We start from the raw sequence: 27,806 nt of genomic DNA, 5'->3' as shown, positions 1-27,806 counted from the left end.
AAAATGAATGCTTGTTCCAGCGGATGAAGTAAGGTTTCAGCTTCTTTGGATTTCTTTTGTCCTTTCTGCAACTTCTTAAGTAGGATACTTACATGGATCTTTAATCTTCAGCCTTTATTTCTCTCTAACACGAGCATTTAAGGCTATAAATATCTAAAGAGTGTTTGTGATATGGTAGTATATTGTCATTATTTTTCATTTCTGCATACTAAGTGATTTCCACAAGAGGTTCTTCTTTAACACATCAGTTATTTAGATGTTATTTCATGAATTTCCAAATACGGTATTTTTCTAATTTTCTTTTGGTTAATTCTTTTCTTTTCTCTTCTTTCTTAAGAAAGAAGTCCACTTGCTTTAATGTTGTACAGAAAGTATGTGTAGAACCAAAAATAAAGTAAACATTATCCCATTTGTTTACATCACAATCTAGTTTTTCATATTAACTTTGCTATTCAAACAACAGAAAGTAGGTGGTCATTTAGGGATTGGGAAAGAGATAAAACCCAAAAAACTTTTCTAGCATGTTTATTCTACACTGTGTATAGCTGTGCTCACAAAGACAGCTGCTCTTTTTTTAAAATTTTTTTTTATTGGAGTATAGTTGATTTACAATGTTGTGTTAGTTTCTGCTGTACAGCAAAGTGAATCAGTTATACATATACATATATCTACTCTTCTTTAGGTTCTTTTCCCATATAGGTTATTACAGAGTATTGAGAAGAGTTCCCTAAGGAGCCCACCTGCCACAACTAAGACCTGGCGCAAACAAACAAACAAACAAATAAATATATAAGTTCCCTGTGCTATACAGTAGGTCCTTATTAGTTATCTTGTTTTGGCTGCTTTGGGTCTTCCTTGTGGTGTGTAGGCTTCTCATTGTGGTGGCTTGTCTTGTTGCGGAGCACGGGCTCTAGGTGCGTGAGTTTCAGTAGTTGTGGCGCACGGGCTCAGTAGTTGTGGCGCACGGGCTTAGTTGCTCCGCAGCATGTGGGATCTTCCCGGACCAGGGATCAAACCCGTGTCCCCTGCATTGGCAGGCAGATTCTTAACCACTGCGCCACCAGGGAAACCCAGTTATCTATTTTATATACAATAATGTGTATATGTCAATCTCAATCTCCCAGTTTATCCTTCCCCACCAAGACGGCTTCTCTTACTTCTCTGCTGCGCAGGAATTCAGTTGTGTATAAAATTGAACCTGCTCAAAAGCTGGGGGAGACTAGATATGATGGGTCCATATCTGGGTGTATTGTCATACAGTTCAAACAGTGGTGCAGCTACCAGCTCGTAATTTTTAAGGACTGCAAACAAGGCTTTCTCTTGAAGTTGAACCAAAAACAACTTCTTATGTTCCTTAGGTTTTGTAATATGTGCAGGAATATATGGATACTGAGAAGGTTCAAAATTTGGTCTCCACCAGTTACCATTGCAGTCATCAATGTCCCAGTCTTGCAGGACTCCATCTTGACGACCCAATAGCTCTGTCATTAAGCATTTTTGTCCGTCGACTTCATCTTCTCCTATGTTAAGCTACCACCAGGTAATTTGAAGAAAGTTTTTCCCAGCTGTAGCAGCAACACATGGGGTAGCCGGTGCTCAGGGACAGTCAAAACCCCTTCTACAGTCCTCCTCTTGCCAATTTTATCAAGTTCCTCACTCATGCGCTGAAATCTGGCTGCAACAGAGCTGTACTTCTTTTTTTAATTATTATTATTTTATTTTATAAATAATATCTGGCCGTTTATTAACCAATGGAGTTATCGCACAACAAACTACCTCACATCTTTCAGGAGGCAAAACCACTACATTTGAAAAATAAAGACGTCACCCACTGAATTTGAACACAATTAAAATGTGCTTTAAATATTTCTTTGGGGGAGGGGACACAACATTTCCAGTCAATTAAGAGAAGCATTGTAGAGTCCAAGTCTTTTATTTTCTTTACACCCATCATGCCATGAATTCATAGGGAATGGGCTCCAACAGTTCAGACTCCTTTCCATTGGTTCTCACGACGTGTGCTTCTCTGGGTGGAGCAGGCTGGCGCTTCAGTTGAACACAAGTACCCTTCTATCTGGCTTCCTTCTTTTTCTTATCATTTTCCTTCACACATTTCAGGAAGCAATCTCGGCTCTTAGAGTGCTTAATATACTTGCTAGGCACATTAATTCTCTTGGCAAGAATCTTGCCCTTGTTCGTCTGTGGCACCACGGACATGCTGGCGAGCTCGGGCACTGGAGGCAAGGGGAAAGGGAGAGGCAGGGAGATGTTCCCTGTGCCGGCAGAGGTTATCTGCATTCCACGGAACAGCCGCCGCCCTTCACTAACAGGAGAGTGCAAGAGCTGGTTAATACTTTCTAATTTAATTGAATCAGAGAGTGAATCAGTCTTTTGAGAGCTGATGAAAATAACATTGTGGGATCTTTTTTCATAAACGCTCCCTATGAGATCCACTGTTGTTCTATTTCTGCCCCAAAGTTAAGCTTCTTGGTTGCAGAGTTTAGTCAATAGAGTAACGTCTTGATCTGAATATTGCAGAAAGTAATGTGTCAAATATCCCATGGAGGGAATTCCCTGGAAGTCCAATGGTTAGGACTCCCGCTTTCACTGCCCAGGGTACAGGTTCAATCCCTGGTCGGGGAACTAAGATCTCACGAGCCACGTAGGGCAGCCAAATTAAAAAAAAAAAAAAAATTCATGGAGAGTAGCATTGTGAATTTCTCTTTGTAGTTCTGTCCATTTTCATTTATATACAGTATTTTGACTATTTAGTTAGGTTCACACAAGTTTGTATTTGCTTTATTTTCCTGGCGTAATAAACCTTTTATCATAATGGAGTGATCCTCTCAATCTGCAGTAATGCTTTTTGCATTAAATTCTGTTTTGCCTGATAATAACATGGCTACATCTGCTTTCTTTCCCTTAGTGTGTCTAAATACAAGTATATCCTTTTGCATCCCTCTACTTTAGATCTTTCTGAGAATTAAACCTTTAGATATTTCTTGTCAGCAGTATAACGATTTCTAGAATCCATTCTGACAATCTGTTTTTTGTTTGTTTTTTGGCCGAGTGGCTTGTGGGAACTTAGTTGCCTGACCAGGGACCGAACCCGGTCCCTGCAGTGAGAGCACCGAGTCCTAACCACTGGACCTCCAAGGAGTTCCCTCTTGTCCTTTTTAAATTAATGTTTTTAGTTATTTGTATTTTATATACTCTTTTACAATTTATATGGTAATCAGCGCTCTCTTTGGATTATTTTGTCCATCTTATTTTGTGCTTTCTTTTCTATTTTTATTCCTCTCTGGCTTTTTTTGGATCAATTAAATATTCTTTCTAATTACTTTCTTAATTTTTACAAGTATGGGACATATTTTCAGCTTAATAATTTTTACCCTGATATTTTGACATTCCTATTTAACTTAGTAAAATCTACAATGAATAGCTTTACGGTCCTTCAAACCACACAAGGATATTTGACTATATGAACCTCACTTCCTCTCCCTCTTACGTGTTCATCTTGCTCTTTTAAGCCCAGCGGACAGTATTATTGTTCTACACTGTCAATGTTCTTCATTCTTTCCGGCATCTCCGATCTTTTTTCTGGATTGCTTTCCTCCTGTCCAAAGTACATTCTTTAGAATCTCCTTAAGTTCTGTTGGGGGCACACCCTCTGTAGTCCTTTCCTGGGGGGACTGGTTCCAGGAGCCCCTGGGGATGCTCAAGCCACTTACATAAAATGGTGTAGTATGAGGAATACAGTCGACTCCCCTATGGGCAGACTTAACTGCCGATCGAAGTACTTGTGCACAAACGATGGAGAAAGAGAATACACAGTAAGAGGAGACCTTAGGTTGTTAAATAACCAGAGACTTTCCTGCTTATTAGAACTCATGACTTGACTGCCTGAAAGATTACTCACGCCCGAAAATAAGCAAGAAGCTGTCTCCAGGAAGAAAAGTGAAAATATTCTTTAGAGGAAATTGGGCAGCTCTGAAGCATCTGCCTGTGTCTGCTGGACTCACATTAATGCCTCAGGGCAGGTTAAATGTGCGCGGCACAGGCTAAACCTCAGAGGCTGAGGGTCAAGGACTCCTGGAATGCTGGCGGTGGTGGGAGGAGAGCTTAAGGGCCAACAGGTGGGAAGACAGGAAAAGGCTGGAGGTCCCAGCTTCATTTTAGGCTGGAAGGAACAGGTTTCCGGTTTAGAAAGGCTGGGGAGGAAGTTTTACATGATAAATGCAAATATCTACAGGATGTGATCAGGCCCCAGGGCAGGAGAGAAAGCTGGGTCTTGGGAGATAGACTAAAAGACCTGCAGAATGAACCCCTTTCATTGTTGTTGTTACGGTCTCTTGCCCAGTCCATCCTGAGGGAGGAGAAGGGGTACCAGAAGTGAACACAAATTCGTAGAGTTTGTGTTCCAAAAGCGTTGCATGTGAATGCAATTCCTTGTAAACACTTTTGGTTGTTCTACCCCTGCTCGTGACACTGCATGATTTTTTTTTTTTTTTAACCTAACCCTGATGTGCTCTCAGGGACCCTAATTCCACCCCAAGCCCTCTTTGACCAGAACCAGAAGGTGGGAGATTTATGCCTTGGGGCAAGGCTGCAAATGGCTCTGATAAGGATGCAGAAGAGCAATTTGCCAGATCACTGACCCATACTGCATCCCTGATATGCTGTTCCTCTGCCTGAGGAAGACACCTGGGTACCTCTTCTGCGAGGCAGCTGTGAACACTGGGGCTGTTCTTTGGTTGCCTTTGCGGTTGTCCACCGTCTTCTGCTAGGATACATCTGGTTTGTGCTTGAAGTGGATGTGATTAAAGAGGGGTCTGAGAGGCACCTTCACCTCTACATTCCTTCATCTTTATGGGTGGCACAACTCCCCTCCCCCCCAGGATGTGGGATTATTTGTGAGTTATGATTTTGGTCACGGGAAGCAGGTTCAGAGGTTTCCGCTTGACCTTGCCCACTGCCATAGCTCTTCTCCACAGGCTAAGGACCATGTAGGGGTTCTTCTAGCTGTCAAGCATGTCCATTGCAATTCTGTATTTGTGGATTGGGGAAATGACCATCAGGTGGCTCCATGGACATGGTAGACTCACTAAGGAGGCCTGGTCCAGGACTCCGTTATTACCTGGCCCCTGGAATGATGATGCTTCAAGCCTCGGGATTTTTTTTTTTTTTTTTTTTTTTTTTTGGCAGCAACTCGAGGCTTGTGGGATCTTAGTTCCCCAACCAGGGATTGAACCTGGGCCCACGGCAGTGAAAGCGCCAAGTCCTAATGATTGGACCGCCAGGGAACTCCTAAACCTCAGGATTTCTTTCTTTCTTTCTTTTATAGTTTAGTGTTTTATTTTGAGATTTTTTTTAAGTACAAAAAAACCAGAATAAGGGGCTTCCCTGGTGGCGCAGTGGTTGAGAGTCTGCCTGCCGATGCAGGGGACACGGGTTCGTGCCCCAGTCCGGGAAGATCCCACATGCCACGGAGCAGCTGGGCATGGTGAGCCATGGCCGCTGAGCCTGCGTGTCCGGAGCCTGGGCTCCGCAACGGGAGAGGCCACAACAGTGAGGCACGCGTACCACAAAAAAAAAAAAAAAGAAAAAAAGAAAGAACGAGCCCATTTTCAGATTAGGCAGTTTATTACTCACACAGAGAGTGAAAGTGAAAAGTCAGAGGTGCCAGATCCTTGTGGCCCTTGTGCAGGGCGACACCAAGACAAAAGGGGTCCAGCGTGGCACCATGGATGACGCCCAGGCTGTGACGCAGCTAAACAGCTTAGAGCTGGCAGCCACGCTCTAAGTGGGAGGAGGGGTGGCAGGCCGAATTCCGAGGTGGCCCCCCAAGAGTCCACCCCCTGCTGTACATGCCTTCCCTGTGTAACTCCCTCCCTCTGAGTGTGGGTGCCCTCTCTCCTGGCGAAAGTGCTAAGGGCGGAGGTAGGCAATTCCACACCCAGAGGGTGTCTGTGTTGACTGACCTTTATTCCCCACCACCGCTGGCCTGTGACACTGTCCAGACAGGTAAGGTAAATGCAGATGCTGTAGGAATCACTAGCCCTGCATCTTTCAGATCTTTATGGAACTAATTTCTGCAATGTCCTCCGGGGCACGGAATTGTTTTTAGGTTATTATCTTGGCTGTAGGAGGCCCTTTCCAGGACTCCGACTGGCCATTCCTACCATAATAGACATTATTCCTCTGGTAAGGGAAGCAAGACTGGCCAAATAGCCACAAGGTGTGTCTGGGATCCCACTTGACCCTCTGTGAGATGGACTCTGGCCAAGACTTATCTTCCTCCTGACCGCCCTAAGCCTCTCTGTCCAAAGAATCCTAGTACTCCAGGGATTAGGCTCAGATAAGCACCATTATCTACAAATGTGGCTTTCAGTAAAATGAGCACAGACTGAGATGAAAGAATCCAATTCCAGATCCTCTCATTTGCTAGGTGTATACCAGGCAAGATCCTTAAGCTTCCTGAGCCTGTGTGCTCATCGGTAAATGAAAGCCAAAAATATTCTTCTGATAGTTTCTTGTTTGTGCTGCTGTGATAAAATTACGTACCAAGTGCTTTCCACACTGCCTAGAATATAGCCTAACGACCATCAATACCACTCGCTTCTTCTTCTGGAAAGTGTAAAGAGGAACAGAAATGTATATTACGTTTATTTGTATTTTAACAACCCACATTGTCAGTTTTTAATTATTCCTCATTTATTTCCAACTTTTGTTGTTTTTTAATAACATAGAATTTAGGGGTAGGAATTCAGGACTAGGTCACCCATCAAGTTGAAGGAATATTCTTACATGACAAATTGGTTAGATTAAGTCCCCAAGAATCAAATGAATTGATCCTTATTTTCAAATAATTGAGCTATAAGATTTATCTTTTACTTCTATGTTTATGATTCAAAATTTTTATAGATTATACTCCATTTAAAGTCGATTTATCTTTTACTCGCTAATATATAATCTCTATCCCTAGCCTAGGATTTAATTTGGAAAAGATTTTTTTTTCACTGCATAGCTCTAGAATATGTGTGCTTCTGACCATAGCTGTTAGGAATGTGAATTGGTAAAGCATTTCTGTAGAGCAGATGTTATGGCTATTTAAAACAGATTTCAGTGGGAATTCCCTGGTGGTCCAGTGGTTAGGATTCCGAGCTCTCACTGCTGAGGAACTGGGTTCAGTCCCTGGTCGGGTAATAAGATCCCACAAGCCGTGTGATGCGACCAAAAAACAAAACAAAACAACAACAACAAAAACCCCACAGATTTCGGACTGCAACCTTAGAGTATATGACCCAGTGGGACTGGGGGAGGGGGCTGAAGAATTTGCATTTCTGACAAGTTCCCAGACGATGCTGGTCCTGAAGCTGCTGGTCCGTAGACCACACTTTGAGAACTACTGATGTAGAGAATTCTGGTAACATTTACTTAAAGCCAGAAAAATATTCATAAACTGTGACCCAGGATAAACGAAGATGAGTAGCCCCCAGCCCATCACCTGCTTTGGAGGCTCTCCAGCTGACCCCCCAGGACCTGCTACAGCCCCACCTGGTCATGCAGGGCACACCCCCCAGCACTGAGGAGTGTGGTGAAGGCATGACCCACCCAGGGCAGCCCCAGGTTCTCAGGGTGTGGCCGGGGCAGCAGAGGGGAAGGGCAGTCAGGACCACATCCCAGCTCTCTGACCCTGCTTACGTTTTTTCTATTGCACTTATCAACATATATCATAGATTTGACTGGTTTATCGCATTTGTTGCCCGATCCCCTCACCTCTCATCAGAATGCAAGTTCCCTAGAGCAAGAATTTTTGTATATTTTGGGCAACAACAGTGTTTGGATCATAGCAGGTACTCAGTAAATATTGACTGACTATACCCATATGTCTGTATGTTCATAGTACTATTTCTATAAGGGCACAAGAAAATGGCAGCAGGCTTTCTGTGGGCAAGGGACATGGGGAAAGGACTGGGAGTGAGCACAACTTTCTACTGACTCTGTTCAGTCCTTTGAATTTTTCCTACCAACTGTTAAAAACAAGATGACATGCCCAAGATGGAGTTGCTCATGCTAAACCCCACGTCACCAAACTGAAACTTATTTATACTTTTGGCTCGCCCTGAAATGGAATCTTAGCCCAGCCAATCAGGAATTGCCTGACCAGCACTAGGGAGGTCAGCTGCCTGGTCGACCTCTGCCTGCCGACCCCTAAAGGGAAGTAACATTGCAATAACCAATCTGCTTTTTTTGCCCGATATAACTTCTTGTTCCTGCTCCTCTGTGCCTATACAAGTTTTTCATTTTGTACAGCTACTGGGGGCTCCTTTCTATCTGCCAGATTGGGTGCGGCCTGATTAGAATCGATTTTTGCTCAAATAAATTCTTAAAAATTGTAATATGCCTCAGTTTACTTTTTAACACCACATATGTCACCTAGCTTAAAAAAATGTTAGATCCCTATTATTGATTAGGAAGAACAAGTTGTAAGAGAAATAGGCATAATAGGAAAAATCTTAAGGAACACACACACACACACACACACACACACACACTTAAGTATGGTTTGGTTAGTTAACACCTGAGACAGGCTTGAAGAAAAGTTCAGTGTTCACCGATCATACTCTTAAGTGGCCTGGACCTGAGGCCCTACCCCAGGCCCTCTCCCAGGCTCACTCCAGGGGGTCCCACAGGTCCTTTCCAGCCCTTTCTCCAGGCCCATGTTATTTGCAAGTGTCAAGTAACAACAGTTAATAATTAATGAGGGAAAGAGAAGCCGGCCTGGGGCTGCTTCGGGAAAAAGAGAAAATCTCTAAGTCCAAGGAACTATAGGCCAGATGAGAATCCCGGTGTCCAAAAGGGACACAGAAGGAAACATTTAAAGAGAGAGAGAAAGGGGAGAAGCTGTGAACGAGATCCGACGTGATTTGTAAGCATCTCCGCTGGGAACCGGGAGCTGGGTTGAGGGATTAGAAGAGAGAAGCCTCCAGGATCCCGAAGGAAGAAGGCCAGGTTGGATCTCCAGTAGAAGCAGCTTGGAACTGGGAGAACCAGGTAGAAGGACCTACTAGAGACAGGAATTTCACAAAGAGGGACAATAAACTGGAAATGTTCTCCCAACAAAGCCAGGAGCGGTTTCTACCTTGGGTAACTGCTGAGCTAGTTATTTATTCCATTAATATTTATTGGGCACATCATTGGGTCAGACCCTATGTCAGAAAAATCATTCTCATTAAATGCAGAAGACTTAAGTGACCTGAGACTGTCTTACTGGAGACTTTGTAGGAGGCACTGATACTCTCCCCAGCCTTCCTTGGAAGGTGGCAGAAAAGCGGAAGACCTTTCCCACCTCCCAGATGCGGGGACTCCAGGAGAGGGGCGCCTCCTTCCCTTGGGAAGCAGCTTCTGTGCTTGCCCAGCAGAGGGCAGCCGGAGCCTGGGCACCAGGATCCCAGCCGCCTGCTCAGGAAACCGGATAGATGGGTACCTATCCCTCACTGACCACTGCAGTTTGGGCGTGATGCCCACTTGCTGACGGCGGTGGCAGCCCTAGAGAAACAGGATGCACCAGGAGGCTGTAAAAAAATGCTGTTTTGAATTCTCTCTAAGCTGTGTCGCTTCTGCATGGCGTATGCTCAGCCCTGGCGCCCTGCCACGATCCCCCTCTCTAGCATACTGGGGCGAAGGATCATTTCCGTCTCATCCCAGGGCATTCTGCTTGCCCCGTTTCTACTCACTATTCAAAAATCTGTTTTTTCCAGGGCATAGAATCCTAGAGCCCCAGAGCTGGAAAAAAAAAACTCGGGGGAGCTGCTTTGTCCAGGAGTTGCCATTTCAAATAACTTCAGAGGCAGGCGGTGAGCCTCAATTTGTGATGCTGATTTAGGGCGAGACGGTGGGGAATTACAGCGGCGATGGTGAACCGGAAGCCCAGCCTTGTGCAAAAACACCTCCGTTCACTTGTTTTTCTAATTGGGAAAAAATAAAACATGGCCCTGGGCTGAGTTGGGGTCCTGACTGCCAGGTCTGCCCCTTCATCTTACAGTGAGAAACTAAGGGGCGCAGAAGGGGGGGGGGGAACTACTTGCCCAGGATAGGGCCCGACTCCCTTTCTCACCCGAATCCCGTCTCTTTCGTGTTGTTTGTCCCTTGGAGGCACAGGGTCAATATCAAGCTACAGTAGTTGGGGATGACTTGGGCTTCCAGCTCGCCCTGCCCCGCAGCTGCTGATTACTCTTGGATTGCTTCATTTCCTTCCCTGGCCACCGATCCCGTTTGGAGTAAGCAGCCTCGCCCGGAATACAGGGCACTCCTTTTCCTCGCGGTGAGTCACAGCCTCGGAGCTGACTTGCAGACAGCCTGACTCCGAGTAAGGATCCTCTCCTCCTACTGCTTTTTCCAATGAATACCGCCAGCTGTGGCGTTCGCTTCCTCTGGCCATCTCCCTCTGGCTGTGCACTTTTATTTACTCTGGTTTTACTCCTTGACGTGAGGTCCTTCGGAGAAGTAGCCAGGGACCTTTCAACCTTGATTCCTCAGATCTCACCGAGAAATAAGGGTAAGAAGCATAAAGTGCTGTTTTCCCATCAAGAGCTAAGGTCCCAGGGATGCTGCACTTGCTTAGTGTGGTTTTGCAAAGCAAACCACTGAGGGTGGTTTTCTAAAAATCCAATCTTATATTTTTTTATTCAGGCAGCCTGGCATTGCTGCCCTCTCAGGAGGCCGCGGTGGGCTCGGTGGGGATGCTTCATTAGGGCACAAAACTTTCGCTTCAGCCTCCGAGTAGCAGGAACTCCCAAGTAGCAGGAATGGGGGCCGTGGCTCCATTATCAGTCATAGAGATACCTTTGGGACCTGGGCAAGGATTTACGCCAGCTCATTCTCACCATGACTAATCCCTTGAGAATTAGCACCAACTAACCCCATTGTCATGGAGCTCCTGCTTGCAACACCTCCCAAACTGAAGTGCAAAGATGACTAGGGTCCTGAGAATCTGGTCTCAAAGGACATGGTCTTAAGAATATCATTTGAGTGGAGGAAATAACCTCCACTAAGATAACTTTCAATAACCTATTTATTCAAGGAAGAAGGACCAGAAAAAGGAACAAACAAAAAAAAAACCCTAATGAGATTAGTTACCTGCACGGCATAGTGGGAACAGGATTGAAAGAATAAAGTAAATGAGGGGAATGACACTTCTCTGAAACAGCTTTTTTTTTTTTTTTGCGATACACGGGCCTCTCACTGTTGTGGCCTCTCCAGTTGCGGGGCACAGGCTCCGGACGTGCAGGCTCAGCGGCCACGGCTCACGGGCCCAGCTGCTCCGCGGCATGTGGGATCTTCCCGGACCGGGGCACGAACCCGCGTCCCCTGAATCGGCAGGGGGACTCTCAACCACTGCGCCACCAGGGAAGCCCTGAAACAGCTTTTTGTTCTGACTTGCCTTTGGAACCATTGTAACATTTCAAATTTCAAAAATAAATAAAAATAGGGGCTTCCGGGAAGATCCCACATGCCGGGAAGATCCCACATGCCGCGGAGCGGCTGGGCCCGTGAGCCATGGCCGCTGAGCCTGTGCGTCCGGAGCCTGTGCTCCGCCACGGGAGAGGCCACAACAGTGAGAGGCCCGCGTACCGCAAAAAAACAAAACAGAAACAAAAAAACAAACCCGAAGAATCCTTGAACCAGGGACAAACGCAACATCTGGTCCTCAAGCTGCTGCCTGCCCTCCCCCAACCCCGCCTCGGCCCCTGCCCCATGTCATCCCCTTTTTGAAACAATAGGAATAATCCCACATCTCCCACAGGGGAACATCCTCAGCTGGCCGCTTCTCAGAATCTTTCCATTCCTGCCTGGCACCGTTGCCCCTGCGTCCTTCCCCAGCACCTGCTGAGAAGCCCCTGGCCCCGGGTGGCCACACCAACCCCTGCAGCTCTGTATTCACACCCCAACGCCCAGCTGGAAGCACTGGGACCCTGGGCAAGGCGGTGGCTTGGCAGGCTGGGCACACCCCTCTGTCAGTGTGGTTTTTCACATCCTGTCCTGGTGGTGTGTTTGTCTTTTCACCCCCGGATCCGGAGCTTAAGTGCAGGAACCAAGTCTTGCTTTTTTCTCTCCCCTAGAACAAGATACAGTTCTGGAGAGCATTTGTTTAATAGTTGATGGATGTTTTCCCTTAAAGCAACGTTTCTTAAACTTAAAACCACAACCTCAGTAAGAAATATTTTTTACATTATGATCCAATTTACACACTCATCCACACATGTATATAATTGAAATAAGAGTTTCAAGAAACAATACTTACTATGTTAGATGCGCTTTGAGATTTTCTCTTTTATTTCATTTTATTCCTAAATGCTTTGTTGGGACTTGGTAGGTGGAAAGCCACTGTTCGAAAGCATGAAAGGAGAAGAGCTTCTCTTCCAGCCAGGATCAGATTAGGATTAAAGTGTAAACAAATGAGGGCCTCAGCCAGCTCTGAGGTGCAGACAAAGGTCTTGGCCTCATTATCAAGCAGAGGCCCAGGTAGGGTTAGTGGATACATGCTGGACGTCACACTCCGGGCAGTACCTGGGCCTGGGCGTGCCCTTTGCAGCGTTCTCGTTCAGTCTTTTCTATCTTTCCTTCATTCCTTTCACAGGGCCACCTCCGCCTCACAAAGACTTCCTCTCACTTGGCTTGGGGCGTCACTTATATTTCGTGCATACCTCTCTGATTGATCTTATCACACTGGCCTGTGATGCAATTCCTTTTCACATGGCTGGCTGCTCACCTGAGTGCCTGGAGGGCCCCTGGCCTGGGAAAGCCACCCAGCAGGACTGCCTTGTGTGAATGAGGAGAGATGAAGGACTGCTCTCAGGGGGTCCGCGGGTGTCACCTCTTCCTCACGGCTGCTGGGTCGGGAGTGGCCGAAGGCTCGGAGCTGCTGCAGGAAGGGCAGGCCGTGGCAGGAGCTGCCCAGGGGCAGTGACTGGAGTTCAACAGTGAATTTCCAAAACTCGGTTATCTCTTCACTTCGTCCAGAAACCTCACAACTTAAGAAATCAAGACGATAAACCTGGGCTTAGGGTGAACTTTGGTGCCGAGGCAGTCTCTGAGGACTGGGGTTCCTGGAGCCCTGATTACAGTGGCGGATGACCGCCAACTCGGGGCCTGGCACTGAGGGTCTGAATGTGACCCAGGTCACTCGCCGCGGGTAAAGCCAACCCCGGGGCCTTGGAGCTTCCTCTTCCCTTTTGCCGTGCCTCGCTCTGAGCAGATGATGTGTATAAAACTGCGTGGGAGGGCAGTCAGTGCTGTGTCTCCACCTTCCGTGCCAATGTACCAATATTCCGGGTAGAAAGTGTTTTGGGGATGGTCAGGAATGACATAGATCGTGAAACATAAATAGTACATAAATCGCATTACGTCGGAAAATGTAAGTCACGGTTCTGCTGGTCCTGTGCTGGCGGTAATCACACATCTTCCACGCAGAAAGAAACAACAAACACAGAGCTCCACTCCATAGAGAGCTCGCCACCTCAGGAAGGAACCGGGGTGAGAACATCCCAGAACATTCCAGCTGGCTGCCGCCTGTGTCTGGGCCTCACTTGCTTTGCGTCTTTGCTCTTTCAGTGCCTTTTAAGAGGACAGCATCGTGCCGTCTGCCAAGGGGTACGAAGTTCAGTTTTTTTTTTTAAATGAATTTCAGCAACAGGATAGATTAAAAACAGACACAGAACCAATGACTGTTCCTCTTAACTGTTTACCTAGCTCCGTCCTCTCGTTGTTGCCTTGTTTGTCACACAAAAAAGAGAACCTGGCCCTTGTTCCTCGGGAGCTCATGGTGTTCAAGACAGGTAAAGTGGGAAGGCCTCCAGGCGAGGAGCACAGAGGGGTCTCAGCCCTGTGGTTTCGGGAAGCGACTGGCACCTTCTGAGCCCCAGTTTCTTCTCGGCCTTGGAATTAGGATGACTGTACTGCACCCAGGCCTGCTGGGAGGAGGGAAACGAGGGGACATAGGTGGCAGCAGCTGAGGTTTGGGAGAAGTCGGTAACTTTCTCAGGTGACGTTGGAGCCTGTTGCCTTCTGAGTGCGGAAGGAAGGTGGTAGTGAAGAGCCAGACTGGGCCGACTGGATTTTTCCCGTGGTGAATCCGTGGAAAAGAGAGCTGCATGGACAGAGAAGGGCCCCGGCCAGCCAGAACCGTCTAGAGTGTGTCCTGGCATTGGTCGTGCGGGGAGCCTTCGTGAAAGTCATGGCCTAACAGATTAGTCTGGGCACCTGTGTAGCTCGGCTGGAAGCCGGGTGAGGCTGGGGGCGGGGGAGTAGGGGCGAGTGGCTGCACTGAGGGAGGAGAGAGTGAGGGGAGGGGCAGGTGTGAGAGAGTGGCCACGGGAGGACTCAAAACTGGGTTTCCCTGTGCTCTGTCAGCCCCCTCCCCCCTCCCGCGCCCAAGTCTTTCTCTCTGTCTTTGCCTTTCTCCTCCGGGTCCTTCTTTTTTTTTTTTTTTTTTTAACTATTCATTTATTTATTTATTGGGCTGCACCGGGTCTTAGTTGTGGCATGCAGGATCTTTAGTTGCGGCATGCAGCATCTTTTAGTTGTGGCATGCGGGATCTAGTTCCCTGACCAGGGATTGAACCCAGACCCCTGTATTGCGAGCGCAGAGTCTTAACCCTGGACCACCAGGGAAGTCCCCGTCCGGGTCCTTCTGTCTCCATGCCACCCCTACTCCCCACATCCACCCTGTGTGTCCTTCTACCACCCAGGTCAGTGCGTACGTGAGGCTCAGCCAGTGCTTCAGACGACGCAGCTGCTGCCCAGTGGGTGCTCCCTGGGTGCCGGGGGCCGGGCTGGCTCTGACTGGGTCATGAGCGGGAGGGGCATGCCACCCTTTCTTTAGTCTGTGAGAGAGAAAAGCGCCTGCTGGCTACACCTCACAGGAAGCTCAAGCCAAAGGGTAGCACCTGACATCAGGTGCGGCACAGCCGGCTGGGTGAGAAGGGGAGGTGATGCCTCTGGGCTGCTGAGGCCGGTGGCTCCTTCTACCCAGGGCCAAGGAAATCAGGTCACCCTGCCCCTCTTCCTTCTGCTAGATGCTGAGGCACCGACTGCTGCCTCTGGGGCATCGAAGAAATATTCATGGACTAGCCCGCCAGGGCAAGGTACCTGGGTGAGGGTCTCAAACTGGTGGCCCACAGGGCCATCCCCCCTGCAGATGGCTTTTGTTTGGCCCACACAGGCCCTCTCACTCTGTTACACATCTCCCTTGTCCCCTCTCTGCCTCCTGTATTTGCCTGCCTTGTCTCGCCACTGAGCTTATGACTTTAGCAACCCCACCCTAAGAAACACAAAGGTGCTCCAGGAGCTTCTGACATGGCTGGGAAAATAAGACCAACATACAGGCCAAGAGGACTGAGCATGCCAGACCCAGTGTGTGGGACAGCCATCCTACTTTTGGAGTTTAGACGAGAGATCTCCCATGGAGGTCATGATAGAGGAATGTACAGAGGTGAGTTGCACACTGAGCCTCGCTGGAAGAGGAATGTTGGGATGGAGACTAGGGAGGAATGTTCCAGGAAGGGGAAGGACCGGAGGGGACCGCCTGGAGAAGTTTCACCTGGCTGGGCTTCATTCCACACGCAGCAGGGGGCACCTCTGAGGTGTTTGCATAAGGGAGCAATGACGGTGGCACAGAACAGTTCAAGGAAGGTAGCAGGGGCGGGGACAGGGGTGGGAGCTGAAAAGAGGTACCAATTTGGGAGGAAGTTTGAAGGATGTAAAGACCGGGCAGTGTGCAAGCTGAAGGATCCAAGGACACTAAGCTTGAAGCTTCAGAGCATCACAGAGACAAAGCTCTTGAATCACGGAGATGGGGAAGTCATGAGAAGGCAGCTGCCTGGGGTGGGGTGAGAAGTTGAGAAATTTTGATTGAAATGTGTTACATTTGATGGATGAAAAAGGTAGCAGGCATTTAGAACCGTGGACCCAGAGATGGAGGTGGTGATTTAGGGCGGCAGTGGATTAGAGCAAGAATCCCAAGGGAGATGTGGAGGGGGGAAAAAAAGAAGAGAGAGGGAGAGGCATTGGGGAAGAAGACGGGCATGGAATCGGAGAGGGAGAGCAGAGAGGACAACCTTAAGAAAGAGGTCCACTGACATCATCAAGTTCAGAGGATTCAGGAAAAGCGGAGCAGAGCAAAGGCTGAGGTCTGGAGCCAGGGAGTGGCAGACGTTTTGGCAGGTGTGGAGAAGACGGCCACATATGTCACAATCAGAGAGACAGCACCGGTGGAGAAGAGGCTCCTTATCTCAAGGAGCTCGTGGTAGATACAAGTGATGTCACCGATACCAACACCGGCTTGTGGTGAAGGAAGGTACAGCATTCATCTGCGGGGCGCCAAGCGGAGTACTGGCGAAAAGACCTAAACTCCCCCCACCCCTTGGATTTCACGGAAGGATTTTGAAAGGCAACATTTGGGGTGAGAACTGCCGGGGCATGACTTTCTTCTGATTGGCTGGTAGTGAGGTAACAGGGTGATGTTTCGGGAATCTTAATCATCAACCTTCAGGTTCTAACCAGTCTGGGGTCTACTGCCTGGGCTCAGCATGTAGTCACTGTCCTCCACCTGGGTGGCAGGGGGAGCGGGGGTGGCGGTGGAGGTCTTAGTTTTGGCAGAAGGTAGTGTCACATTGTGATGTATATCCCTTGAGGACTCTGGGATATAGGGCTAGGACTGGGATATAGAACGTGGACTCTGTTTTTTCGCTGAACTATTGTCATTACTTTTCTTAACTGCTTTTCCTTTGTTTTTGCATTCCTTCACTTCTCTGCTAAGTAACTCCTTGTTCCTGCTCTGGAACTCAGGGAAGTTCTAGGAGTCTAAAGCCTTTTTCTACAAACAAGAAATGGGGGACACGGAGGGGCTTTTGTATCTGGGAGAGCGCCGTAGGGTCCTGCTCGGTTGTGACAGTAAGAACAAAAGGAGAGTCCTGGAAGTTTGAAGGCAGAAGGAGACAATGGTGAGAAAAGTACTGAATCTGCTACGGAAAGATGATAAAATGAAGAAAGGGCTCAGGCGCGGTGGAGGGGGTGGATGGAGACGCCAAGCTTGGATTTCACAACGGGCTGCATGCCCTCACCCCTCATCTCGGGCCCGGCCCTGGGTCCCCCCACTGTCTGTGCCCCTCACTCTTGGACTTGGGCAGCAGAGGGAAGTCGGCAGCTGGCCAGGTGAGGCACCTTGGGGGAAACGCGGGGATGTTCTTAGCTCAGCATTGGGACCCAGAGCACCAGCATCGATTCCTTTTCCCTCTGGCCCTGGATTCCACTCTCCTTTCTCTCTCAGGGGCCCCCATTAGAACTGGTAGTGATTGTCCAGAGGGTTGGAAACGTCCGTGAAGCCCTCTGATTGGCCCCCGTTTTAGGCTCCCCAGGCACAAGCAGACAGACAGGAAGTAAAAGTGGGTAACCACGAGGAAGGGGGGCGGGGCGAGGCCTGGGTTAATCATCACAGTTCTCGGCGGCAAGTTCTCAGCCAGCCTTTGCTGAGGTGGCGAGTGACGACAGATTTAAAGTTCTCTCGGTGGCAGAGTCTGTCTCTTCACGATCTGGTTACCCACGCGGACCCCACAACGAGCACCAGGCCAGCAGGCCCTGTGGATATAGGAACATCAACAAGCAAGGAGGTGCCTTCGAGGATGACCTCACTGGAAAAGCAAACATACACCCCCGGGGCAGGGAAGGAGGTGCGTGTTCACAGCTGGGCTGGAGGCTGCTCTAGAGACGGCAGGGCAGGAAGGGAAGACGGATGGATGAAGGAGAGTGGTCTTGGTCTACACTGCGAGGCACAGTGTGAAGGGGAAGACAGATTTGTGCAGGAATGACAAGTAAAGAGCTGGAAGGAGAAAAAAAAAAAGCCTACTGCTGGGGACGAGGGTCCAAAGGTCTCATTCTGAAAGAAGTTCTGACTGTGGGTAAAATGTTATCTAACGGTACTGCACGCTACAGAGAAAGTGTTCTTGAACAGAAGAGTTGATTGATGCGGCCAACTTCATTATCTTCTTATTTTAAGAAACTGCCGCAGCCTCCCCAGCCTTCAGCAGCCACCGCCCTGATCACTCAGCGGCCACAGCATCGAGGCAAGACCCTCCACCAGCAAAAGGATTATGACTTGCTGAAGGCTCCGATGATGGTTAGAATTTTTTAGCAATAAAGGTTTTTTTTTGCGGTACGCGGGCCTCTCACTGTTGTGGCCTCTCCCGTTGCGGAGCACAGGCTCCGGACGCGCAGGCTCAGCGGCCATGGCTCACGGGCCCAGCCGCTCCGCGGTATGTGGAATCTTCCCGGACCGGGGCACGAACCCGTGTCCCCTGCATCGGCAGGCGGACTCTCAACCACTGCGCCACCAGGGAAGCCCTAAAGTATTTTTTAAATTAAAGTATGTACATTGTTTTTTAGACACAGTGCTATTGCACACTTAATGGACTACAGTATAGCGTAAACATGACTTCTATGTGCACTGGGAACCCCCTCCCCAAATAAAAGGTCTCATTCTGACAGAGAGTTCAGAGATGCTAAAGAGGGAGATTGATATTGATGAAGGAGACGTAGGTGGGCCATTAGGCCACTGACCACGTGTGACCCGAAGGAGATCTAAAACATCCTGAGCCTTGAAACTGGCATTTTCTCTTATAGGCTTACAGGTGGGCACCTAACTCGTAGTTTGGCAATACCCTATAAGTGAGAACATTCACATAGCCTATAACCCAGCTACTCCACCCGTGCTAGGACACACACGCACGGACACATACACCTTATGATGGACTATTATGCAGACTTTAAGGGAAAAGAATCGGGGAGCTCTATATGCAAAGTATCTAAAAATGTTAAGTGAAGACAACCAGTTGTATAACTGTGTGGTAGGATTTCACTTGATTAAAAGAAGAAACATGGTATGTATTTTATATTATAGAAAAACATACTTTCTATGTGTCTATCACAGGAATTTTTTAAGAAACCACTTTGTTGAGGTATGATAGACATACAAAAATCTGTACCTATTTAGTTATATTAAATGATGTCATGAGTTCACAAGGAACTGTTAATAGCAGTTATTTTGGGGGTTAGATTAGAAAATTGGGGTTCTAAGTAGGGGCACTTTTAACTTGAAACTTCTGTATGGTGTATTTTTTTTAATTTAATTTTTTAAAATTAAAAAAATTTATTTTATATTGGAATATAGTTGATTAACAATGTTGTATTGGTACAGCAAAGTGATTCAGTTATACATATATGTGTATCTATTCTTTTTCAAGTTCTTTTCCCATTTAGGTTGTTACAGAATATTGAGTAGAGTTCCCTGTGCTATACGGTAGGTCCTTGTTGGTTATCTATTTTAAATATAGCAATGTGTATATGTCAATCCCAACCTCCCAAGCTATCCCTTCCCCCCATCCTTCCCCCCTTGGTAACCATAAGTTCAATCTCTAAGTCTGTGAGTCTGTTTCTGTTTTGTAAATAAGTTTATTTGTACCAGTTTTTTCTTTTTAGATTCCGCATATAAGTGAAATCATATGATATGTCTCTCTCTGTCTTACTTCTCTTAGTATGATAATCTCAGGTATCCATGTTGCTGTAAATGGCATTATTTCATTCTTTTTAGTGGCTGAGTAATATCCTATTGTATACATGTACCACATCTTCTTCATCTAGTCATCTGTCATGGACATTTAAGCTGCTTCCATGTCTTGGCTGTTGTAAACAGTGCTGCAATGAACATTGGGGTGCATGTATCCTTTCGAACCATGGTTTTCTCTGGATATATGCCCAGGAGTAGGACTGCTGGATCATATGGTAGCTCTATTTTTAGTTTTATAAGGAACCTCCATACTGTTCTCCATAGTGGCTGCACCAATTTACACTCCCACCATGTATGGTGTATTTTTTAACATCTGAACGTATTATTTAGCTTGATTGCTTTTTAAGTGACCACAGTTTGTGAACTAAATAGTCAGAATGCAAATTTGATAAATATGAATATGAATTATTTTTTTTTGGCTGCGTTGGGTCTTCGTTGCTACGCAGGGGGCTTTCTCTAGTTGCGGTGAGCAGGGGCTACTCTTCGTTGTGGTGCGCAGGCTGCTCATTGCAGTGGCTTCTCTTGTGGAGCACGGGCTCTGGGCACGCGGGCTTCAGTAGTTGTGGCGCGCAGGCTTCAGTAGTTGTGGTGCATGGGGTTACTTGCTCTGCGGCGTGTGGGATCTTCCTGGACCAGGGATCGAAACCGTGTCCCCTGCATTGGCAGGTGGATTCTTAACCACTACGCCACCAGGGAAGTCCAAATATGAATTCTTATGGAGACAATGGAACAGAGGTCTCTCCTTTTGCTCTCTCTCCCTTATCTGGCCTCAAAGCCTCACCCCTGAAAGTTGCTCCTCTGGTTTACATTGGAGGCAACCCTGGGTGGTGGGAAGAACGCTGGGTTTTGAGTCATTCATCCAGGGCCTACCAGGGCATCCTGTACCAGCCAGCATTCCAGGCCCTGCTCCACCACTTACCGTGTGGCCATGGGCTCTCAGATTCTCATTTCCCTGTACAGTAGGGTAATAATACTTGTTCTGCCTACATTACACAGTTGTGAAGATGAAACAATGCTTTTGAAGGTACCTGGAGGGTAAGAGCCCTACACAAATATTCAAGGTTTTCAGAAATCATCGTCAGAGGCATTACCCAAGGTCACGGTGAAAAAGTTCAATTCCCTGCAGATGGCGGGTATGGAATAAATTAAATGGACAGTCCTGAAATGAATATATTCGGGGGTAACAGTAGGTTGCCTGCAGGAATAAAGTCACTTTTAGAAAAGAAAACTGGGAAGCAGGGACTTTCCTGGTGGTCCAATGGGTAAGACTCCGTGCTCCTGATGCAGGGGTCCCGAGTTCGATCCCTGGTCGGGGAACTAGATTCCGCATGCATGCTGCAACTGAGTGCACATGCTGCAACTAAAAGATCCTGCAGGCTGCAATGAAGATCCTGCGAGCCGCGACAAAGACCCAGTGCAGCCCTAATAAATAAATAAATAAATAAATATTTTTTTAAAAAAAGAAAGAAAACTAGGAAGCATCTGTGCATAGTGGATGAGACCACCAACTCCAGAAGCATTTCATCTTAACAGATGGTAAGTGCAGTATATAGAAAATTGGGGGACACCCAAATCCAATTAGTATCCAAGTGTATCGAGTGCTCGCTAAATGCCAGGTATGCGCCAAGCGCTTTACTTATTTGATCCTTATAACAACCCTATTATCTCCACTTTACAGAGGAGGAATGTGGGCCACAGGGAAGCATGGTAACTTGCCTAAGGTCAGAGCAGGGAAATGGTAGAGCAGGATTCTCATTTCAGACAGTCAGCCTAGGTGCTGAACTACCCCGTAGCTAAAATGCTGGAGTGCTTGCTCAGGAAGATCAGATTTAAGATAGAAAAGAGTGGCGGCTTTTCAACATCCGACTGAAAAAGAAGGTATTAACATATTGTTTCTAAACTGTCCAGATAACAAGAATCATTCTTCTTCTTGTAATTGCTTCTCAAACTGTAACGTGCCTCTGAGTCCCATGTGGACCTTGTTAAAAATGCAGATTCTACATAGAGAACAGACTTGTGGTTGCCAAGCGGGGTGGGAGGAGGGTTGGGAGTTTGGGATTAATAGATGCAAACTATTATATATAGGATGGATAAACAACAGGGTCCTTCTGTATAGCACAAGGAACTATATTCAATAACTTGTGATAAACCATAATGGAAAAGAATATGAAAAATGTATGTGTATGTATAAATGAATCACTTTGCTGGTCAGCAGAAATCAACACAACGTTGTAAATCAACTATACTTCAATAACAAATTTTTTTAAATGCAGATTCTGATTCTGCAGGTCTGGGGTGGGCCTGAGGTTCTGCCAGCTCCTTTGTTGCTGGTCTGCAGACCACACTTGGAGAAGCAAGGCTCTAGGTAGAGGGAAATTGGAAATGGATCTCCCCACTGAAAATGAAGAAACTGGGCTTTGTTAGAACCTCAGTCTCCCGTGAGGCAGTTCCCAACAGCTGAAGCCCCTCCGAGCCCCCAAACATCTGAATTTCTGGGCCTGCGGGGCCGGTCGCTCCCCTAACAGACAGCCTTCTCCTGCTGAGGGGATCAGATGCGTGAGGGACCCTGAGCCAGCTGGGGGACGCCCATGGAGAGCAGGGGGCAGCCTCCTGTGCTCTGGAGATGTCTGCTGAGAGAAGAACGATGAATCAGAGTGGCCTGGATGATGAGCTGTGTGGGCCGGAACAGGAGGGGGAGGTCTGAGGCGGGTGGAAGGTTGACTTTGCCTTCTCGGCTGTTGTGCTCAGGGCTGGTCCTCGGTGTGAAATTCTGGGTGTGAGGAGTTTGTGTTTTGTGAGGGCGAGGGCTGGTCAATCTTGTTCCCCTGCCAGATCCATGCTAGACTTCTGTTCAGCGAGTGAAAGGATGAAGAGCTACGGAAGCAATGGAGCGTCTGAGGCCATTACCCTCTACCCAGTCTGTGGGAGGGCTGTGAGGATGACTCACATCCTGCCGCCCACTCACTTTCTCAGCCTAAAGCCATGTGTCCAGGGGCACGGTGACAACCAGCTGACCCCTTGTCCCTTCTGCCACAGGAGTGTCATTACACACAGTTCCTGAGTTTCCAGCAAATTGCCTTTCTTCCGTGCTTTCCTGGTAAGAGCTGAGAAAGTTGGGCCTTGGGGAAAATGGAGTCCTGGGTGAGGTCTCCGGAGAGGCCTTTCTGAAGAAGTGTCCAGGAAAAAAGGGCTTGATCGTTTTTTTAGTGACCACAGTTTGTGAACTAAATAGAATGACTGATAAATATGAATTCTTTTTTTTGTTGTTTCGTTTTGGTTCTTTTTTGGCTGCGTTGGGTCTTCGGTGCTGCCCCCTCTGTCTGGGTCCTATGCCACAACACGCCCAAGCGTGTGAACTCAAAACCAAAGGGAAGAGACCAGGGATGAGCAGTCGGAAGGAGGCACATAAAGTCTGGAGTGGGTGGACTAGTCCCCCACCCCTTGTGTTGGCAGAGGAACAGACTGACCCGTTTGTCTGGGCCAAACAAAATCCAGCTCTTTATGGCTGTGGGATGCTGGCCTGAGGCAGCTCTCCACATCAGAGCTTGTCTGTGTGGGTGCTTGAAAGCGCCCCTCCCCTACCTTCCCCCTCTCTCCGGAACAGTCCCTGGACCTCGTGGGGGCAGAGCCACGGATACTGGGTGGCCAGTCCTGTTTGATGGGGAGTGAGGAAATATTTGACGATGGAAGCCAGCCACATCCACAGCAGGTGGGAGTGTGGTGGTGGGATGGTGATGTGTGGTCCTTACTTGAATCATTATTTTGAACCTGTTTCTGTAGGCATTGACTACAGCCGGGTACAAGACAGGTTCCCTTTCTTTCTTTTCTCTCTTTTTTTTTTTGGCTGCACCAAGCAGCTTGCATGAGATCTCAGTTTCCTGATCAGGGATTGCACCCAGGCCACAGCAGCGAAAGCCCAGAATCCGAGCAACTAGGCCACCAGTTGGTGGCCTAGAACTCTTGACTTCTCAAGAAAGGAAACTCCCCCACGTTTCCTTTCTTGAGAAGTCTGAAAGAGAACACAGTTTTCAGCAACTCTAAGACATGGTCAGGCCATTGCATCAACTTACTTTTTAGGAAGAAAGAATATGTGCTTTGACTTCCTGCCTCTTCTTACTCTGCAGAAAGGGAGGGCAATCTTTTTTTTTTTTTTTTTTTTGTGGTACGCGGGCCTCTCACTGTTGTGGCCTCTCCCATTGCGGAGCACAGGCTCCGGATGCGCAGGCTCAGCGGCCATGGCTCACAGGCCCAGCCATTCTGCGGCATGTGGGATCTTCCCGGACCGGGGCATGAACCCGTGTCCCCTGCATTGGCAGGCGGACTCTCAACCACTGTGCCACCAGGGAAGCCCGGGAGGGCAATCTTGAAGTCAGGTCTCCTAGAAATGCCCTTTTCTATTCTGACAGGGTTGGAAGAGGCTTAAAGTACAGGCTGTAAAAGCAACAGAGTTAACAAAAATAAAGAGGAAAGAAGGGGGAAGTAAACGGGTTAAGTGCAAAGAAGAGTTACCACCTAAGGGCATCCTATTTGCCTCTGCCTCAGGGAAAAAGCACTTACAGACTCGAAGTTTGTGGGGTTCTTCACTGGTTTAACTGTTGCTTCATTCTCTGTGCCTCAGTTTCTTCGTCTGTAAAATGAGGTAAAAGTACGTTAAGAGAGGTTTATTAGAGCATCACGTGAGCATTAGCATGTAGAGCATCTGAAACTGCCTGGCGCAGAGTAAACGTGGTAGATATTACCACTACTTCATTCATTTGTGACCGCAGTCGAGCGGAGGGGAGTGGTGGGTAGAGAAGAGGTGGTTTTCCTTTACTCAAAGGCTCCCATCTTCTTCTCCCTGAATGTTCCTCTCCCCTCTCCCATCCAAGTCCTAATGGATGGCCTCTGAAACTTCCTTGGATCCCAGTCTGGCTCCACAGTGTTCCCATTCCCCACTGCAGTCCCCCCTCCTCGAAGCAGACCCTTTCCAGGAGGCTTCCTTCCTGCTCAGTGAATGGTGACCTCAGATGCATTTCTCTGACTGCAAGCGTCTCTGAGCTCAGAAAGTGCGGAAGTGGTACTGCCTCTTCCTTTTGTCCACGCTTCTGCAGGTCTGGAGGGGCTGGTGGGTCAGCCTTCCCAGCTCTCTACAATTTAACTCCACCCATGGAGTCAGTGAGAGATGGAAGCATCTCCAAGAAAACTCCAAACCCATAGTGCCCAGGTTGCCGTTCAGCGGCACATGGCAGGCTGTCTTGTTCAATTCTTTTTTATTTTTTTGGCTGCACTGCATGGCTTGTGGGATCTTAGCTCCCCAACCAGGGATCGAACCTGGGCCCTCAGCAATGAGAGCACAGAATCCTAACTACTGGACTGCCAGGGAATTCCCTGTTCAATTCTCTTTGAGGTGAGGGTGGGTAAGGGACCCTGAAGCTCCTGGGCTCTGTGGCAGGGACTCACCAAAGATCCTGGGGGCAGTTAGGGTCTGAGCCAGGCCAGGCCTCTCACTCCTAGGCCAGCAAGCCCACTCATGTGCCCTGAAGCACACACTATACCCCATCCCACCATGCCAGGGCCCCGGCAGAGGGCCCCAGTTTCTCGTGGCCCCCCATTCTTTATCAGCAATGGGAGAAGTCTAAAAGAGCTTGGCCTGGATGGCAACTCTGCCATGTAGCACACAGTTCCTTTTAAACATGAGCTCTGCACAGTAGGCCTTCAGCTAGATACTGAACTCAGTAAGAGTGCCGAGATCACACCAGCCACGGAGTAGACATCCTCTCAAAGGACTTTATGTACATTGATTGAGTCCTCACAACAGCCCTAGGAAGTAGCAACTCTTAACCTCTCCTCTTTGCAGATGAGGAAACTGAGGCATAGAAGGTACTTGCCCATGGTCATGTGACTAGTGAGTAGCAGAGCAGGCAGTTCGGCTTTATTGTCCATACGTTAAACCACTAGACCAACTGGCTTCGCTAGGGTCCGAGATTCTAACAGAGAACGCCTTGATTCTAAGAGAGAAACATTATCATTGAGATCTCTGCCCTCTTTCCTGTGTTCAGCCGTAAGGTCAGAACCAGCGCCATTTGTGTGTGAATTGGTGGTCCTCATTTTTTCCATCGTTTTCCATTTCCAAGGCACTGTAACTTCTCTCCATAGGCAGAGCCCTAGCTCTTCTCCCTAATGGGAGGATAAGGCGTCCCAACCATGGTAAGTCTAGGTCTCTAAGGGCTGTATCCCACAGATCCTCTCTCCCCAGGTGAGGCAGCCAGGACCCCACCCCACCCCACACGGCCTTCAACCCCCCCACGTCCCTTTACAGCCTGGTTCACTCTGAGTGTTGTCCTAAGGAGGAAGGGTAGAACCCTTCTAGAGCCTGAAGATGTTCACAGAATTCATTTGTGTCACAAGGGGCATCTCCTGAATCTCTGCCCTGGCACTCTCCTCAACCCACCCCAGGAGGCCTGGAATGTGCTCTTGCCTTGATAGATATGCCCCACGGCTGCCCCACGGCCTTCAATAGACATTGTCCAGCAAGTGTTTGCCCACTTAAAGAGCTAGTACCACAGGCCAGCAAAAGTAGACAGAAAGGACAGAATGCAAAAAACACATACTGGGAAAAGTTCCAGGCAATTGCCTTAATAACTGCTTTGAAAATTATCATTTTCAGTGGCAGAACACTAAGGACCTTTAACAGACCAGTCCTTTATTTTTTTTTCATAACCTTGAAATGAAGTAAAGGTGGAAGGAGGAGTACAATTTAAGGTGTCAGAATTACATCAGATTTGCACCCCAGGGTCAGTGCTCCTGGACACGCACTTTCTTCTTTTTGGACATGACCTTCGGACTTAGAGTTTTGTAAGTTACTCATATAACTCCACCAGATTTTCTAGGCAGGTCAGAGGATACTCCGGTGGAGTTTACGCCTCCATAGATGACCCGGACATAGCAACGATTTACAACGTCTTCGTTCCTGCTAATCAGTGCCCAGCTGCTAGAGATGGCAAAAGGTGGGGAGGGCTCCAGAACATTCTAAGCCTGGTAAATATTTCTGTTGGGAATTCTTTAATCTCACGACAACCCTGACAAGAGACCATGACCTTAATCTCCCTTGGCATGAATGGTTCGTCTTGAACTTAAGCCAAATAGTGAAATGCCCCTAAATGTGCAGAGAAAATCTCACTAATGTCAAAACTACATTATATACCACGTAGGGGGACCAGAAATCAATGTCTCAAAATAGGAAAGTTTCCGGGATGCAAAGAGAACACCCTTACAACCTTTTCTACATTCTAAAACAGGAATATTCACGGAAAGAGCAGGACGAAATTAGCATTCACTGAACTCCTACTGAGTTCTAGTCACATTCACACACGTTAACTCACTTAATCCCCGCTACCAGGTAGGTAGGGATTGTTAACAATTTACATTCCCGAGAGCGCAGTCAGAGAGATCTGGAAGTCGCTCAAGGTGACACGCTGCAGCGAGCAGGAGTCAGGATTTGAATCCGGAGCAGTGTCCTTCCCCACGCGCCACAGCTGCGGCGCAGAAAACGCAGCTCTGCCACGGGGAAACTGACGACTCGCAGCCGCCCTGGGGCTCTGCGCCATGACTGGGAGACGACCTGGTTCTCGTGACTGCTCAGTCTGTTTTCACCCAAGTGCATGACTGCTGGAGTAAAGCGACCACGTGAGCCCTTTCCCTCCCCCGGCGAGGGACAGTGCCTGTCTGGCCAATGGCAAGTCACAGGTGCGACAACGTGCCGGGAATGGATTCGGAGCCCCGGGGCGCGAGCTCTCCTGCAGCGTCACCGGGAGGACGGGAGGGAGGGAACTCGGCCAGGTGTGGCCTCCGGATGTGGCAGGTCGCAAGTGCGCTGAAAGTGCGGCTTGAGGCGCGGCCAGCTCCGTAAAACTGGGCTCGCGCGGGAGGAACTATGACCTTGGTCGCGGCCTCTACAATCCCCGCTTGACAACCTCCAGCGGCAGGGTGAGGGTGCCCCGCGGCCTCCGCCGCTAACCAGCAGGCGCGGCCAGAAGGTGCCAGGACACCAGGGCAAGGCCGCAGGGAGGAGGCCGGCCCTCCCCACGTGGACAGGCTACCCTCTGGGGGCGTGGCCGCCAGCGCGGGGCGGGCCAATGATCGCCGCGGTCGGGCTCATCCGGCCGGGCCGCCGGGTTGGCTGGGGCTGCGTCATCCCGGGGGC

General features: G+C 48.4%; 1 protein-coding gene across 1 annotated transcript; it reads right to left on the bottom strand.

The window, feature by feature from the left end:
* Positions 1-1,142: 1,142 nt before the first annotated feature.
* On the bottom strand, positions 1,143-27,797 carry LOC309834152 (cleavage and polyadenylation specificity factor subunit 5-like; the record flags this gene model as incomplete). The annotated part of the gene is given in 7 exon segments (XM_082672770.1): positions 1,143-1,532; positions 1,535-1,694; positions 2,110-2,234; positions 12,892-12,956; positions 13,915-14,070; positions 14,266-14,328; positions 27,703-27,797. Coding segments are annotated over 7 exon segments (1,020 nt in total). The 3' UTR covers positions 1,143-1,176.
* Between the last annotated feature and the right edge of the window lie 9 nt (positions 27,798-27,806).

The sequence above is a fragment of the Grampus griseus genome, assembly GCF_964374135.1.
Source record: "Grampus griseus genome assembly, chromosome: 15".
Taxonomy (NCBI): Eukaryota; Metazoa; Chordata; class Mammalia; order Artiodactyla; family Delphinidae; genus Grampus; species Grampus griseus.
The sequence above is the reverse complement of the archived record's forward strand: the minus strand, read 5'-3'. Positions and strand labels throughout refer to the sequence as shown.